The following is a 16,565-nucleotide window of genomic DNA, read 5'->3' on the forward strand; positions in this document are numbered from 1 at the left end:
TTTGCCAGTGCTCCAGTAACAGTCACATAAAATTCTCTGAGTTGTTTTCTTAATCTCATCTTGAACATCATTATCATTTGCAAAGCATTTACCTCCAACATGCTTTTAGCTGACCAAACAGATACTGCTACTGTTATTTTTAAAGTGTGCAGTACATTTCTTGAATCACTTCCTCTACCCTCTGCACTGTTGAGTTTGGACAGGATGCTCACTTCAGTCTCCTGGTCTCAATCTGAACAAAACGCTAACTTCTGTTTAATCACAAACTTTTTTACAGCCTTGAGAAAAATTTCTCTACAAACACTTGTTTCAATAAACAAGAAACATTGCTTTATGAATGTACTTCATGTAAAGTCCTTTTCTGTCTCTCCCTGAGAAAGAGAGAACAGCATGCTGCTCCTCACTCATTGAGTTCCATCGGTGTTTTCAAACTGAAGTATGTATGTGCAACTTGTACTTAGTGACTAATAAAATTAATATCATGAATTCACATGGTTTTACTGCCATTAACATACGTAGAAAGTACTCATACCTATTTTCAAATATATCATGTCAATTTATGTCTTTAATACTGTTAATGTCATTTTGATAAATTAATGAAGGTTCTTTTTTAAATGTCATTTTGGTAAATTAATGAATGTAGTTTCCTGTCTTCCTTTAAATATTCCTCTTGTTCTATTTTTTTAGGTGCTTGATGTTGTTTTAGATTTAACAGATCCAGATTGGACTATATTTCATGCAGTTCAGCAGCTTATTCAAGAATCTCAATTAGGGACTCGCCAAGACAAAATACGTCGCATTTGGGAGCCAACATATATGTATGTTCATAATACTTTGTAGATGGAATAACAAATTTACTTATAAAATTTGCTTTACAGAATTAAATAATAATTTTAATCGCCTCAGTTAAAGAATTTCTCTCCCTCCCAGCTTTAGTATTATGTAGGTTTAGAAGATCTTTTATGAATTTCAGTTTCATCGTAAGCCAGAAACAAAAGTATAAAACTGAAATGTATAGACTTCTTCCTAACACCATTACCTTCTCTTAATTCTAAAAAATATTTTTAAAGAAAGTGAAATAATGTGTAATAAGATTCAAGCTGTTATAAAATTTGTGGGTTAATTTGTGCAGAAAAATTTGTAATGAATGCTTGATAAAAAAAAATCATCAACACTTTAATGATAAATTTATGTGGTGTGAATTAAAAGTATTTTTTAAAATTAAATCTTAAACTTCTCATTTAATATTCCACACCCTATTTTCTAATTATCCCTAATTTTTTATCTTTTAGTTTTCTGTTAAAGAAATGAATTTTAATAAACTTTCATTTTAATACTTCAAGTTCAAATACGAAAATGGCTTTTTTCTCTATCTTCTTTTATTTAATGCTTCCACTTCTTTAATAAAACTCCTTAGGGAGGACTACCTTTCATTTTTAATGACTTTGATTTGATCTAATCTGCAAATATTTTTGTTTGATGATCATAGATTCTACTTTTCGTCTGTTTTTATATTTTGTGCAAATGAATATTCATACTGATTAGTGATGTCTGTGTTTCTGCAAACTGTTAGATGAATGTAATTTATATTACAAATTTACTGAAAAGTGCATCTTTGCAAACTCCGTTTAAGATAAGTTCTTATAAAATCCTGTAAACTTAGAAAATTTGGATTAGAAATTAAAAAACTTTTAGAATAGTTCTGTTGATTTCACAAAATTAAGGTCTTGAGGAATTGCATCTATTGCTAGCATTCTAGTTTTTCAGCATACATATAAATATTACAGGAAATTGAAAAGTATAATACTAAATAATAATGCATTTATTCTTCTGTTGTTTTATTCCAGTATTGTACACAGTTATTTTTCCCATTCTTAAATGAGAAAATCAAAAGGTTTGGTACTGTCACATATTGCTTTTTTCAATGTGTAATTGCCCCCCCCTTTTTTTTTTACTGAAATTCAAATATTTCTTATTAGCTGCATTCTTAGAAATTAATTTTATACTCATTGATTATTTCTTATGTTTCAAAATAGTTTTGAATAATTTTAATTTATCATATAATATCTTCACCATGAATGATTCTACGTAGTTTTTCCTCTTTCATATGATATTATTATATATCTGTTACCGAACTTTTGTTCCTTTAGTGTTGTGGATCATATTCAAGCTCGTGTAATTTTCGTTATACATATATCATTCAATGCCATTTATGTTTTTAAATGTATACATCAATTTCTGCAAGGAAAAAGTTCATGTTGCCCAAATTTCAAAATGTTTTTCAATGGCACCATAATCATGAGAGCTTTATTGTTTCAAATCATCACAGTCTTGAAGGCATACCTCTAAATAACAATATCTAAAATTTCATTTCAATTGGTTGAGCGAATAGGCTTTAGGGGTTCATATATCAAGGTCGTTTTCACGACCGACCACCCTATACATAATTTGCTTATAAAAGCATATTATATCTTTTAAGAAATATTGGTATTTATCTAAATTAGAATATTTCAAAGTGAACCTGCTTTTGCACCAAACAAATTGTAGATCTCATACAGTTTAAGAATGCTGTATGCCAGCAGAATTGCCTTTTATCCAGGGCATTAGCAAAGTGCTTTGAGGGCTTGTGCGTCAAATGTTTCTATTACAATTCAATTTACTTATTAATTTTTTAATTATTAAAGCATAATTCTTGAATGGCCTCTCTCTCTCTCTCTTTTTTTTTTTTTTTTTTTTTGGGTACACTGCTATTTTTATCAGTAATATATTGTCAACATCACCAGGTAGCACATAATACACTTAACTCGGTTTGTTTAGTGTAGGTGACATTGAATTCTCCTCAATACACTTAACTCAGTTTGTTTAGTGTAGGTGACATTGAATTCTCCTCAAAAGTAGTAGATAGAGATGTTTTGAAATTGGTTCTAACTCAAAATAATGACAGCTATCTAAATGCAAATATAAATGAGCAGCCTAATGATGGTGAAGACTGAATGTAATCATAAAAAAAAATTAAATTAAAAAATTTACAATTATGGGCAGAAAATTAGAAGTATATCATCAGGTGATATGATTGATAAACATATGGAGGTAGTGGTAAAATGCAATTATTGTTGAAATAGAAATAGCAGCAAGTTTTGTAATTAAAAATAAAAAAAAACTTATAGAATATAACATTTTAAAAAATACATTATTTACTACAAGAAATCATGGAAGTTTTAGAACAGTTTCCACTTTTTAAAATACAAGTGTTGACTCATTGACAAGGAAGACAAATATTTATGCAGTTGTTTAGTAAAAATTGGGATTTTAGCATATTTATAGTATTAATTTTCGGAAACATTTTAAGTGTTACGTTGTCATTTATTTCATATTAGAAAAGGTGAGGTCCATTTTGAGGATAAATGACATGTAGACATGTAGTCATCTTTTCAGTAGCACTGTGCAACACTAATCCACTAATCCAAAATTTCAAGTACCGTAATTTCACTATGGTAAGATGATAAGTATTTGTTGAAAGAGAAAAAAACCTAAAGGATTGAATGCCAGGAAATCACCTGATGAATTTAATATACATTTTGGTGGGACTGAGATATATATACTTTTTAGAATTATTTCAAGATGATGACAATACATATGCTGGACCAAAATAGGGAGATAACTTATCCTGAGATGCCTGTTTTAAAGTTATAGAATGCAGTAACACAAGCAAGACCTATCATTGTTCTTAATGCATATTCTTTTTATGTATATATGTGCATTATTTATGTAGTTTCGTAAATAATTTACATGGCAGTTATATAATTACTTGCATGGAATTTACTGTTTTAATTCTGAATGAAATTTTGACTCTTGTTACATTTTTGTTTCTGTGACATCTGGCTGTTTAGTCTCCATTCAGTTGTAATTAGTAACACATCTATTTTGACCAACTGCACGGTATGGTTATGTTTTAGAATAGTGTAACTTGAAGGAACAGAATAGGATTCTGTATTCCCCCCCACAGTAAATTTGATTTAAATTCATTATTTTTATAATTGCTTCAGCAGAATCTCATATTTTCCAGACATCATTATAATTGCCTCCATCTAGGATCAGCTGACTCTAAGCATCATTAAATAGTATCTGTTTTTATTCTTGAAGGGAAAACTGTATTGGAATTTCAATAATAAAAATTTTCTTGTATCAGGGTTCGTAGTGGTCCTTATAAGTACTTATAAGTCCTTATATTTGAAAATAAAATATAAAGGCCCTTATAGGTGCTTACTTTTTCTTTAAAGCCCTTATTTTTTGTTTTTAGTGCTTATTTTTTGCTTTTAGTGCTTTTTTTTTTTTTTAATGAACGCGCTATTTTTCCCGGTACCAAAGCCGAAACTAAATAAACAACTTTTCTTCCTAATATGGAATGTCAGATGGTGAATCATACTCCCGGAAATAGCTTTTCCCCTTTCTCTGCATTAACATAACCTTTGGTGTGCACGAAGAGTACAGACAGGTGCCCGTCGTTCTATTGGTCAAAGAAATGCGAAAGTACTAAATAAAGGGAAAGTAATCGAATAGTCAAAATAATTTTGTTTTTTTGGCCAATACATTATACAGTACGAAGATTGGGAGGTTCTCCCCTTTCTCCGCAAAATCTCGAATATTGAAACTGTTACAGTTCGCTGCAAAACAAGCAACGGACTTTTTTTTTTTTCTTTTTTTGTCACTTTCCAATGTGGATTGAATAGGACTAAAAGTTCTGCGGTCTACCAACCCAAGCGAAGAATGATTCTATTCTGGAAATTTAACGCAGTCTCTTGAAAATTAGAACGAAAAACACCCCAGTTATTTAGTTCTTTATTCTCCCAATAACGGCAGCTGTTGATTCCGATTGCGTAATGTCACGTAGGGAAGAATTACGGAGCACGTATTGCGCAATAACGCTTGCAATATTTTGCAGAGATAATTAATTTTGATGTTCTGTCCGAGATTTGTTTATGAACACTTAAAAGAGTTTTACTGTGCTTGCTAAGCAGAATATTTTTCAGTTCCATTGGTTTATTTTTATATGATGCGCATATCGAAATGTCAAAGGCATTTATTTAGGGAAAAAATTTAAAGAGCGGCTACAGTCTACCCCACCCCCCCCCCTCCGCTCCTCTTTTTCAAGTTACGCTGAACTGTCCGAATATTCACCAATTTCCAAGTATGCGGGTTAGTTAAGATTTTACTATTAAAGGATGACTGCATGAAGCAAATTTCTGTCTTCTGATTTCAGAAATGTTCCTCTTTTTTACTTAAATTACTTTGCTTGCAATATCTGTTAAGAGAAAACTGATATACAATGAAAATTTAGAAAATGTTTAGAATTTAGATTTAAATTATTTAAATATCAATATGAGTGGAAAAAAAAATTGTATTTATTATTAGGTTCCAAGTGAATACAATAAATATGCCTTATTATTATTTATTTTCTTTATTTTGAACTGAAATTTCATCATTAAATCTTGTACTATAGTTTAGTTCTGCATAGTTTTTTTTTTTTTTTTCCCTCTCATTGTAAACTAGTTCTGTAAATTGAACTATTATTTAAAATTAAAAAAAAAGTAATTATTTTCCATGGTTGAGGTAATGCTTATTCTTTCTTAATAAATACTGCATTTCTCATATTTTAAATTACAAGTCTAATTTTAAAGGTTATGCAGTTGTGTATAATGTAATAAGACAGGTGCTTATTTTTTTCTTAAAATGTTCTTGAAAAGTGCTTATAGGTGCTTATTTTTTTAACTAAAATGTGGCTATGAACCCTGTGTATTCTTTTATACTGATATAAAATAATTATATTTTGATTCGCTCAAGTTTTTTAAAACTTATTAACTTATTTATTTGCAGCATTATATATAAAGAAGCTAAGGAAAAAAAGAACAAGGTATGTTGATGTCTTTCTTAAGCTAAATTAATTATTAAGTGGTAAATGTTTTGGAGCTGCTCCTAAAGAACTCTATTTAAACAGCGTTTATTAGCTGAATTTGTATAAGCCTCTTTTCATAAAGTTCCATTCATTTAGATGATGTTTACCCTATCAAAGAAAGTAAGAAAGCAAAATATGTTAAATTATAACCCTAATATATATTAAGTGACAGAAAAATCGCATAACCGTTTCAGTATAAAAGATGACTGTAAAAGCTGTGTAAAATAATTGTTGTGTATTCTGACTAAATGTTTGGAAAAAAATTAGTTTATTTTTTCATAAATTTTAGTGAAAATTAGCAGATGTTACAAATCGGTCACACCGATGAAACATGCTTAAAATTATACCAAAAATAAGTAGTGTATCTTGAGAGAAACGAGGACTGTAATATCGTGGCAGTAATATTTCTCAGAGATAAGTATGTTAGATAAATCTGCTTTAGCATTAGATTAGCAAGGCAAGACACTCATGACTTGGAATGTGTATCATCATTGCGTCTATTATTATCTTTTCAAAATTAAGCTTTGTAAATTTTTAACTTTCTCTAAATATAAAGAATAATTCCTCAAAAGAATTCTGTTAGAAATTAAATACTTATTTTATTTTTCATGAAATGGTATACCGAGAAATTCCATAGCAAATGAATGCTGAAAAATTCAAGGCCTTTTATCCTTTACTTCATATTGCTCTTGTTTTCTTATCTTAGATCATGTGTACTATAATGTGTTAAATTATATTGCATCAGCTAATCCAAAGGGTTTTAAAATATGGAAATGGATTAAAGAAGTGTTTTCAAAAACATTGTTTAAGATATCTGTTTCAAAATTCTTTTTTAACTGTCAAGTCATTATCTACTGAATTTATCATTTTAAATATTATTATTTATTGAATTCTGTGCTTCAAATGTTTTAATTTAGATATAAAACTTTGAAAAGGAAATTTTATCTTTAGTAATCTGAAAGCTAGTAGGAAGATAAGTGATTTTTGCGCATACAAAACTATAGCCCATTACTAAGGTTTCTCACATGATGGTATTGTGAAGTTGCTAATTTAACTTCCAGAAAATGAATCTTGTGCTGAGAATTCATCAGAAGATATTAGTAATGTTGATTATGATGTAATATTATAATCAAACTGTGTATAAAATTTCATCATTTAACTTAAATTCATCTGAAAGTGAGAATGATTTTGATACTGTATGAGTAAAAGATTTTTCATGCTTTACCGTTTAGTAAAAATCTGATGTGAACGCCACATGACTTCCTTGTATGGCCTGTTAAATTATACACATTCTTTGCTGCATTTTATTTTAAACTTACTTTCTCAAATTTTATTAGAGATATATTTCTCATTCAGTTAATTCAGTAGTCCTTTCGTTGCAAAAAAGAAATACATAAAAACTCAAAACATCTTCATTAAAAATTGTAAAATACATTATAAAACTCCAAATGCAATTAAAAAACCTATTTTTGCAATTAAATTTATAATTTCTGCAAAAACAAGCAATTGGGCCAGCGAGCAAGAAGGCAGATTTTTCGGTGCTCAAAACGGAAAGTTTACTTTTGGTCCTGCACGACACAATGACTTTGAAGGTGCTGAAGCTGACTTAAATCACTGTTCTATTGAGTTTCAGATGTAAACAAATGGTGGTTCATTATGCTTAACTTTCCACTTAAAGTTTCAAATTCTACAACTGTTGCATGCAGATTAACTAAAGGCATAAAAACCTTAACCAGATCATATAAACTACATAATTCAATCACTTTTGAAAAAAAAAAATGCACAATTTACCAACATATAAGATTTTAAAAAAGTAAGCCTCCAAGCCAGGTAACAGAGTGGGAATATATGTATTTATTTGCAATTGGTGGAGCCAGTTGCAATAAAAAAAAGGGAGTGTCACAAGTACATGTTTATAGTAGTCCCACATGCAAAATTTCAATGTTCTATGGCTATTTGTTCTTGAGTTTTATGTGAGATACGTATGTACATGCAATTTACAAACCGTTTTAGCAAAAAAAAAATTCCTTTTTCTGTTCTTAAATACAGATATTATGCAAAAACATCATTCAAATGGTTTCGAGCATGGTTATAATGTACATTTTCATGGAAATATGATACTGGAAATTTTTTGCAATAACTGTACTTTCTTTACTTTGTACAAGGAAGTAAAAATAAAACAAAGACAGTCAAACGAAGTTGTCTGAAAGGAAATGGACTAAGCTATGTCAGAATAAAAAATGGTTTATTTTAGTATTGCAAAGCATGCAAGGGTTCTCTGCATAAGGGAAGTGATGCCTTCATGGGGCACTGTGTACTGGAAATTGTCTCGCATCGAAGTTAGACATAGGAAAAATCATGCAAAATACCCTGCAAGGCTGGCATTCACCTGGTATTGAACCCAGGTTGAACTATTATATTGGTATTCAGTGACTTTACCACTCAGCTGCTAAAGGAATGTCCAGAATTTTTCCGAAAAATTTTAACAAAAAACTTTATTTCACATCTTTCATGAAACACACAGAGCATGATTTCAGCATCTTATCAATGCAAGGTGATGAAAAAAATGTTTCTTTTTAGCACAGCACTTACTTTCCAGTAATTTTTCCAAGGTGAAAAGGATTAGAATTTTAAGCTTTTACAATTCTATGAAGCTTGACACTTGTAGAAGAATTGACTATGAAATACTCCATCATGGTACTGGTGAATTTCCCCTATAGTAGCTTATGAAATAATGAAGTGTTTACTTCTCTTTAATACTTTAATACTTAATAATACTTTCTCTTTAATTCTATAGACAGACATAATTCCTTGTTCAAAGTTCAATTATTCAAGTTCTGTAATTTTCATGTTGAAAATTCCCACTAAATTGCCAATAAAAATTTTTTCATTCTCCACAACCTCTTTGTCACTTTCTTCACTATTAGTCAGTATATTTTCTGCATTTAGAACAAGACTACTGATTTCACTATCCATTAGTTGACTGATGATTGGGGCATTGTCATTATAAGGAAAAATTTCTGTTAGACCAACTTTGTCTATGAATTACACAAAAAGCCGCATAGTTAGTGCACATCTCTTGGTGGCGTCTCAGAACACACGCAAACTCAGTACATAGTTGCGCAGGTGGTGAGCCATGAAAATAAAAATACTCGTTTGAATTTGGGCACTTCAGCTCCATCATTTCAACCTCTGAAAGCTAAAGTGAGTACTGATCAAAATTTAATTCTCAACGAAGTGCAATCTCGTCAATGAATTAAAAGCTGTCTTACTCAGCACTTTTGTTTGTTTAATTAAAGATGCATTGGGTAACATTTTAAAGTTAGATGTTTGTTAGATGTCGGTGGTGATTCAAATTTTATGAGCAAAAATTTAGCAGATTTGCTTCAATTAAAGGGAGAAAAGACTAACATTTCTGTTTCAGGAATAAATAATTTGTCTTTGAATATAAAATCTAGAGTTTGTGCAACTATTTTAAATAGAGACAAGTTTCGATTTAAGTTTAAATTTTTTGGTGGTTCCTAAAATAACAGAATATGTGCCCTCTCGGCCTCTTGAAATTAATGTTTCATCTTTAGATAACATCAATTTAGCAGATGACAAATTTTTTGTGCCAGGCCCAATTGAATTTCTGATAGGTGCAGAAGATTTCTATGAGCTTTTAAAACCAGATCGAATTTTCCTTCAGGATTCAAATTTAAGATTACAAAATAGTGTTTTCAGCTATGATGTAAGTGGGACTCTTCTTGCTAAAGGGGAAAGTAAATTATATTGTGGCCTTATTACAGATAATTTGGAGTTAGAAAGAGCAGTAAGAGAGTTTTGGGAAATTGAAAACGTAGAAAGAGAGTCTGAGATTTCTAAGAGTAAAGAAGCAGAAATTTGAGAACAGCATTTTCTCAAAAACTATTCTAGGACTGAAGCCACAAAATAGTCGAGATACCATTTAAGGAAGATCCAATGTGTTTAGGGAATTTAAAACAAATCGCGCTTAAGAGGTTGAACTCGTTGTGGACTCGTTTAAGTAAGGATGAAAATTACTTATTATTGTACTCTGATTTTCTACATAAATATAGTGAACTAGGTCACATGACTGAAGTGAAAGATAAAGATGAGCAAAAGCGGAAATATTATATTCCACACCTTGGTATTAATCGCCCTGAGAAAAGTTCGACACCTTTGAGAGTAGTGTTCAATGCTTCGACTGCAATGTCAAAAGGTAATTCGCTGAATTCAATTCAGTTTAATGGTGGTGTTATTCAAGAGGACTTGTTTTTAATTTTGGTACATTTCCGAAAACATATTTATGCTTTTACAGTGGATATAATAAAGATGTACCGAATGATACTGATTCATCCTATTCAACGGCAGCTACAGAGAATTTTGTGGAAAGAGTCAATCAATGGTTCAGTTAGAACGTTTGAGTTGAACACGGTCACCTATGGCATAGTAAGTGCACCTTTTTTGCCATGTGAACATTATGAGCTTGCTATAGATGAGTTCGCAAATTTTCCATTAGCAGCTGCAGTTCTACAGAGTGATTTTTACATGGATGATGTGCTAACAGGGTCCAGTTCATTGAGTTCGGCAAAAAAGCTACAGCATGAATTAATTGAGATTTTAAAAAGTGCAACTAGCACTTCTACACATTTTTTCACAAATTCCATTAACTGAAAAATTTCACTTTTTGTTTGCACAAGCAAATTTTAATATCTAAGGACCTTCAGAGTCATGGCTGTCATCATAAAATTATCAAGACTCTGCTTTACATTATTGGTGATGTATCATGAAATTGCTGACTGACATGTTGTACCATTAAATTTTGTTGTGTTTCCATCTCGCACTGATGGATTTAAGTCTGGTTTATATTATTTTAGTTATTTATTATATTTATGCCTTTCTTGCAGATATGTAAGATTTATATAATTCCTTTTGAATAAATGATTTCTCAGATATACTTAAGGCTTTATCTGGATGCTGGCAGTAGACATTTTGCAGCTTGGTGCAGTCCTTGTCTTGAGTTGTGCTCTCAAACGCCTCCTTAAATTCTAAAAAATATACCACCTCCTAAATTTTGTGTCTCAGTAGTTGTCCTAAATTCTGAAGCTTTTGCAATACTTTAATTTTGTTGCCAGGTGTTTCTCAAAATTATAAAAATTTTGCACTTGCCCCAATGCAGCTGCACCAGCTCTGTTGCTGGTCCTGGGCTTAGCTGAATAACAAATCAGTTATCCTTAATTTAAACAGCAGTAAATATAATCTTTTGCCATACGAGTATCATTTACATATTCTCTCTTCACCCCCCCCCCAAATATGGAAAGAAATTTCTGTTAGATTTCACCGTCTCAACGCACTCATCACATCACAGTACAGTTAGCTTAAATCTGTAATAATGGAGCATAATGTCAACATAAGAGGTCAAAATGCCATCTGGTGTACAGTTACTAATATTTATTTAGTTGTTTAACCTGGCTGCATGAATTACTTCTTCATTGTCATGAGGCAATGAAAGCAGAAAATAATAAATAAGGATTCACTAGGTTGCAATTCTGGACAAAAGTTATTCAGTAGCTGCAAAGTTATTTCAATGTAGCTATAAAAATATTTCATTGTGAGATGCATGTCAAGCAAAAAGGCAGTTACGGAGCCAAATTATTGCACATACAGAGTTATGCCAATAAATAATTGTTTTTATTTTGTGCCCGAGTGTAATTAAGAATTTCCACTCTACTTCCCATATATTTATTTTATTATGAAAAAATATCAAAGGCATGCCAAGCAGACAAAAAAAACTTTTTAATATTTTACACTTTTAATATTTAATTTTTAAAACTTTGTACTGCATATATCTCTTGTCATTTATAGTTTTACAATTTTTTAGTGGTCAGCTATGTATTTTATTAAAAACTTACATCCCTGTGTGCTGTATCTGAATTTATAATATTGGAAGTCATGCATATTTGATAAACTGAAGAACTTCCCAATTAATTTCAGATTTCTAAAGATTCTAATAAAACTTGGAATCAAGCTGCTGGAACCATCAGTTCATGTAACTTACCATCTGTTTCAATGGAGCCAACAGGTTGTACTGTTGAAGAAGTATTGCAAGTCCTAAGATTAGTATATGTTCTTTCAAAAGAAAGCTCTGTAGGTATGTTCCACTTTAACTAGTTTACCATAAACTAGTCATCAGTTCATCAGTCATCTCATTCTCTTTTAAAAGATTTCCAAAGTAAATTCTTGTACAGATTTAAATTGCATGTTTTTTTTAACTTTTCAAAGCATTATTAAGTTACAATTTTTCATATATTAAAAAGTCATATTAATTCCTATAAAGATTTTTCACTGTATGTTTCCCTTCTGCAATTGAAAACTTTATTATATTGTGATGTAATGAAGTAATTTTTCATCATAAATTTTGCATGTATTGTTATGTAAGTGTTTTTAAGTTGGAAAAGATTCAGTTTCTTTCTGTGATGTGTGCAGGCTTTGTGATTGTCAAAATATTATATTTGAGAAATAAATTTACTATTCACATATAAAGCAATGCCAAATATATTCCAAGCAGCCATAGTTTAAACGAACACTACTGTTTTGGAACTAGGAATCAGAATTTATATAGTATGCTACCTGCCTAGCTCTTAAAAAAATTGTGCTTTTATTTACATTATTTACAGCTAAGTATCTTCTAATACTTTGTTTGCTTATCTGTACATTCACTAGGTGCAGAGTGAAACAAAAGTTTGATTATATGTGAAAAGTAATTTGTAAACTACTTTTTAATATGACTTAATAATATAATTTTGACCTAATATGGAAAAACCATTTATTTAATATAATGCCGCAGCTGCTGCGGCTTTTGCCCTTAAAAGATAATTTACTGAACAAAACAAATTCATAAAAATTTCAGTGATGTTCTGTAATGTTTGAGCCCATGATTACAACATAAAATCTTTGGATTTCTGTAAGTAATCTAGTGAAGAGTTGGAATGTGATCTATAACTTGGGAAATATGTATTCATGTGCTAACCATGTGCAAATACTGAATTGCCCAATGAATTTTTAAATATAAAATAATATTTGCAACTGACCAAAATTTGTGAACTTACTAACCTTAGCATATAGCATAAAGTAATTGTTTATTTTTTTTATTTATTGTCACTTCTAAATAAGCATTTCTTTAAGAAAGCAATGCTAATTAAAATTATTAAGTATGAAAATTTGTGATTTACTCTCTTTTGTGCAAGGAACTGTTAAGTATTTCAGTGCCTCTTCTAAAAAATTGCAAAATTCTCCCATTAGTGCCTCCACGTTTATTTCTCTCCCATTATCACGTTGTTCCTATGCTGCACATTTCACCTAAGTACTTTCATTTTTATAATTAGTAAACCCAGCACAAGCACATTTAGTGATAACAAAAACAGTATTTGGCAATATGTTGTAGTTCTTGTTCCTATGTTACACGTCATTTCAGCTAACACATATATGTACTCTTATTTTTATAATTAGCAAACCTCATACAAAATAGAAGATTTATTGATCTAATCTGGCATCAGAGTTACCACGCTACCAGGAAAAACCGGAAAAAGTGAGGGAAATCGAAAATTGACCAAAAAAGTCGGGTTGAAAATCAGAGAATTTAACTATTTTAATCAAAATCTGGAAAAGACAGGGAATTTCATAACAGCGATCCCCCAAAAAGCAATTGTGAGAATGTTGAAAGCGATCACATTCTTGGCAAATATGTATTGTGTGTGCGTCATTCGGGCAGCTGGCGTAGAGCCAATTTTTGCAGTGGCAATCAGATTGTCTTTCAGAAAGGCAAAGAAAGTTTCCATTATCTCTGTTTCCAGTAGCATAAATTCAGGGGCTTGCACAAAGTATAGCATGCGCATGGTGAATTTTTAATTCTCTTTAAAATGTAAAATAAAGCTAAAGAAAATTCAAATGTAAAATCTCAGAATATCAGGTTCTGATTTGAGGGAACAAATATGTCCACTCAAACAGCTGTAGTTTATTTTTCCCTTCTTCAAACCACTCCAATTTAAAAACATGTACTTTTCAATATGTACTGTTCCAGCCTGCTAATTTTTTTTTAAATATGCTGCATTTTATAAAGTGCTGCATTTCTTAAAATTTACTTCTGCATTACCTAAGCTAAAAGAATTTTTTCTTGTCATCTTATTGAAACTAGTTTTTTTTTATATCTGCATCATTTTACCAACATTCGTTTTACTTCTAGCATGGGAAGATACTGCTTTTAAAGTCCCAACTGAAAACTTTATAAGTAAGAAGATAACTACCAAGCTAGTCCAGCAGCTTCAGGTAAATTTATAGTGTATTAATCTGAATTGGTGTGATATTTAAGTGTTGTTGTAGCTGTTAATGGTTTTTTCTCTTCGAGAAGTATGAGATAAAGTTTAGTTTTTCTGTTTCATCACTTGAATGTTATTTCTGTAAGCTTGTCATATTTGAAAATTTGTTATAATATGTATATTTTTGAAAATACTTAGTAGTTTACTTTAACTAGTTTATGGGATGCATTTTTCTAAGAATCTGGTATGGAAGTATGTACTCTAATTTAGCAGCTTTAAGAATTTCTCTTTTTTGTTAACATATTGCATAACCTCCCCCACAAAAAAATCCCAGAGCTTAAAAAACATTTTTGACGCTGTTAAAACTTGGTAAAATAATGAAGGGAGAAAAATGATCAGTCGGTTAATTAAGGAAGCGTGGGTCCAGACCCATTACTTATTATGTATAGCCGGCTCTGGTAAAATGCACAAGGACATTTGTTCTTACATTGCCAGTCCTTCCTTATGCAGTTTGCTGCCACAGATTCTCTAATTGCTAAAATCATAATTGTTACCAGTATCTTAATATATCCAATAAGTTGTGATTGAGGAAAGGCCCAGATATCATTTAGACTGAGAGTTGCACCACAGCACAGACATTCTTTGTTGATGCTCTGTATAAATGGTAATTTTGTGCTTGATAAACACTACAACTTGTCATGGAATATCTTTGACCTAGAATCAGACCATTATAGCTCTGTGAAGATGAGTAGTATCAGACATTATGCATTATGTTGTTCACAGTGATATGGAGTGAAGGCTGTCTTCATGTGCAGTTCATTGTCATCCAGCTGAAGGACAAATAAACCTGATTCATTCCTCAACATGATACTTTTTCAGTCTGATCCAATTTCAGAGCTTGTTACACCAGAATGTGTTTCGCTATCAATGTTTTGGACTTAATTGTAGATTTTGCAAAAGATGACAAAAGTGGACCTTTAACCTGTACAGCCTTTTTACAGCAGTACTTTTGATATAGTTCTAATTACGTCTGAAGGTTGTTGGATTTTTTAGAGGATGGCTATGTATTTTTAATGATAACTAGGTACTAGGTAACTTGATTTTATAAATTCCTTCCCCCTTTCTGTAGTAGAGTGCTACCGGTAACTAAGTTGTTAAAAACCATTGAATATTGGTAGTTTAACCTGGGTTTGGAATGAGGTAAACAGGCTGGTTGTTTGAGTGGTTTTCATAGTTTTCCATGTATAATGTGAATATGAAACAATTTTCCCGAGAAAGCTCTCCACATAGGTATTCCTCCCCTTAAGGAGATAGTCCTTGCTTGCTTTTCCATACTCAAATAACCTACCAAATCTTCTGTAGGCAATTTAGTAAATGCATTATAAAGTCCAAAATCTGGCTTTAGGACTTCAGTGATTTCAGAAATTTCTTAATTTTAGACCAGTTTAAATCTAGTAAGGTAATGTGTAAATATTATGAAATTTAAAAAATTCTTCGTTAATATTTCTTTAAGAAAGAGATATTTAGTATGAAGGAAGATTTCCCCCCCCCTGAAATGGTATGTCACGAGGCCGAAGTAGTGATATTTTCTGGGTTAAAACCATACTGCAGATATTCCCCATGCGCATCAATGGTTTTGAGGTTCAGTGGTAATCCAAGTTTGTCGAAAGTGTGGTGGTTCAGCAAAACATATCATCTCATATCAATAAATCAAATTCAATCACCAATCAATAAAATATAAATTGATTTAATTAAATATAATCATATCTCAAAATCTCACAACTGCGTTGCACATTCCATTGAGCAACTGCATCGAAACTCAGCACACTCTGAATGGCCCTCTAGCGTTAGGTGGGTCTTACCATTCTCCCCGCTTAAACTCCGATGGAGTTTACATTTCAATTTCCAGATATTCAAATAAATTTAAAGTCACTAAAATTACACTAAACTAAATATTAAATTGGTAAACTGTGAAATATAAAATAAAAGTTTTTCAAGTTCATTCAGTCTTTAAATGGTTATAATTTTGTTGATGGCTCGCCGAAGAACACCTGTAGAGGTTTTAACTTCAACTACTCTGACCAGACGGTCAGCACCAGGATACACTTGTTGGATCCGACCTAGAGGCCAATGCAAAGGATTGGGCTTGGAGTCCTTCAGCAGTACTAGTTGACCAATCTGCATGGTTGGTTTCGAACTGCTCCATTTGGCACGATTCTGTAGTTGATTTAGATACTCGGAATGCCACCTTCTCCAAAATTTGGCTTTGAAGTAGTTCCCACCTGGAATGAAAAGAA

The 16,565-nt window shown here is 31.2% G+C and overlaps 1 protein-coding gene across 5 annotated transcripts in view; it reads left to right on the forward strand.

Moving 5' to 3' along the window:
- Ufd4 (ubiquitin fusion-degradation 4-like) overlaps positions 1–16,565 on the forward strand; it is a 405,607-nt gene that overhangs the window by 315,079 nt on the left and 73,963 nt on the right. For all 5 annotated transcript variants that reach the window (XM_085808305.1, XM_085808308.1, XM_085808306.1 and 2 more), the window contains 4 exons: positions 688–818; positions 5,875–5,911; positions 11,948–12,104; positions 14,196–14,278. In XM_085808305.1, coding sequence (XP_085664431.1) covers positions 688–818; positions 5,875–5,911; positions 11,948–12,104; positions 14,196–14,278 — 408 coding nt within the window. The remainder of the gene's footprint in view (positions 1–687; positions 819–5,874; positions 5,912–11,947; positions 12,105–14,195; positions 14,279–16,565) is intronic.

This window comes from Stegodyphus dumicola, chromosome X1 (genome assembly GCF_044657685.1).
Source record: "Stegodyphus dumicola isolate Sdum_Otavi_A_Nest chromosome X1, ASM4465768v1".
Taxonomy (NCBI): Eukaryota; Metazoa; Arthropoda; class Arachnida; order Araneae; family Eresidae; genus Stegodyphus; species Stegodyphus dumicola.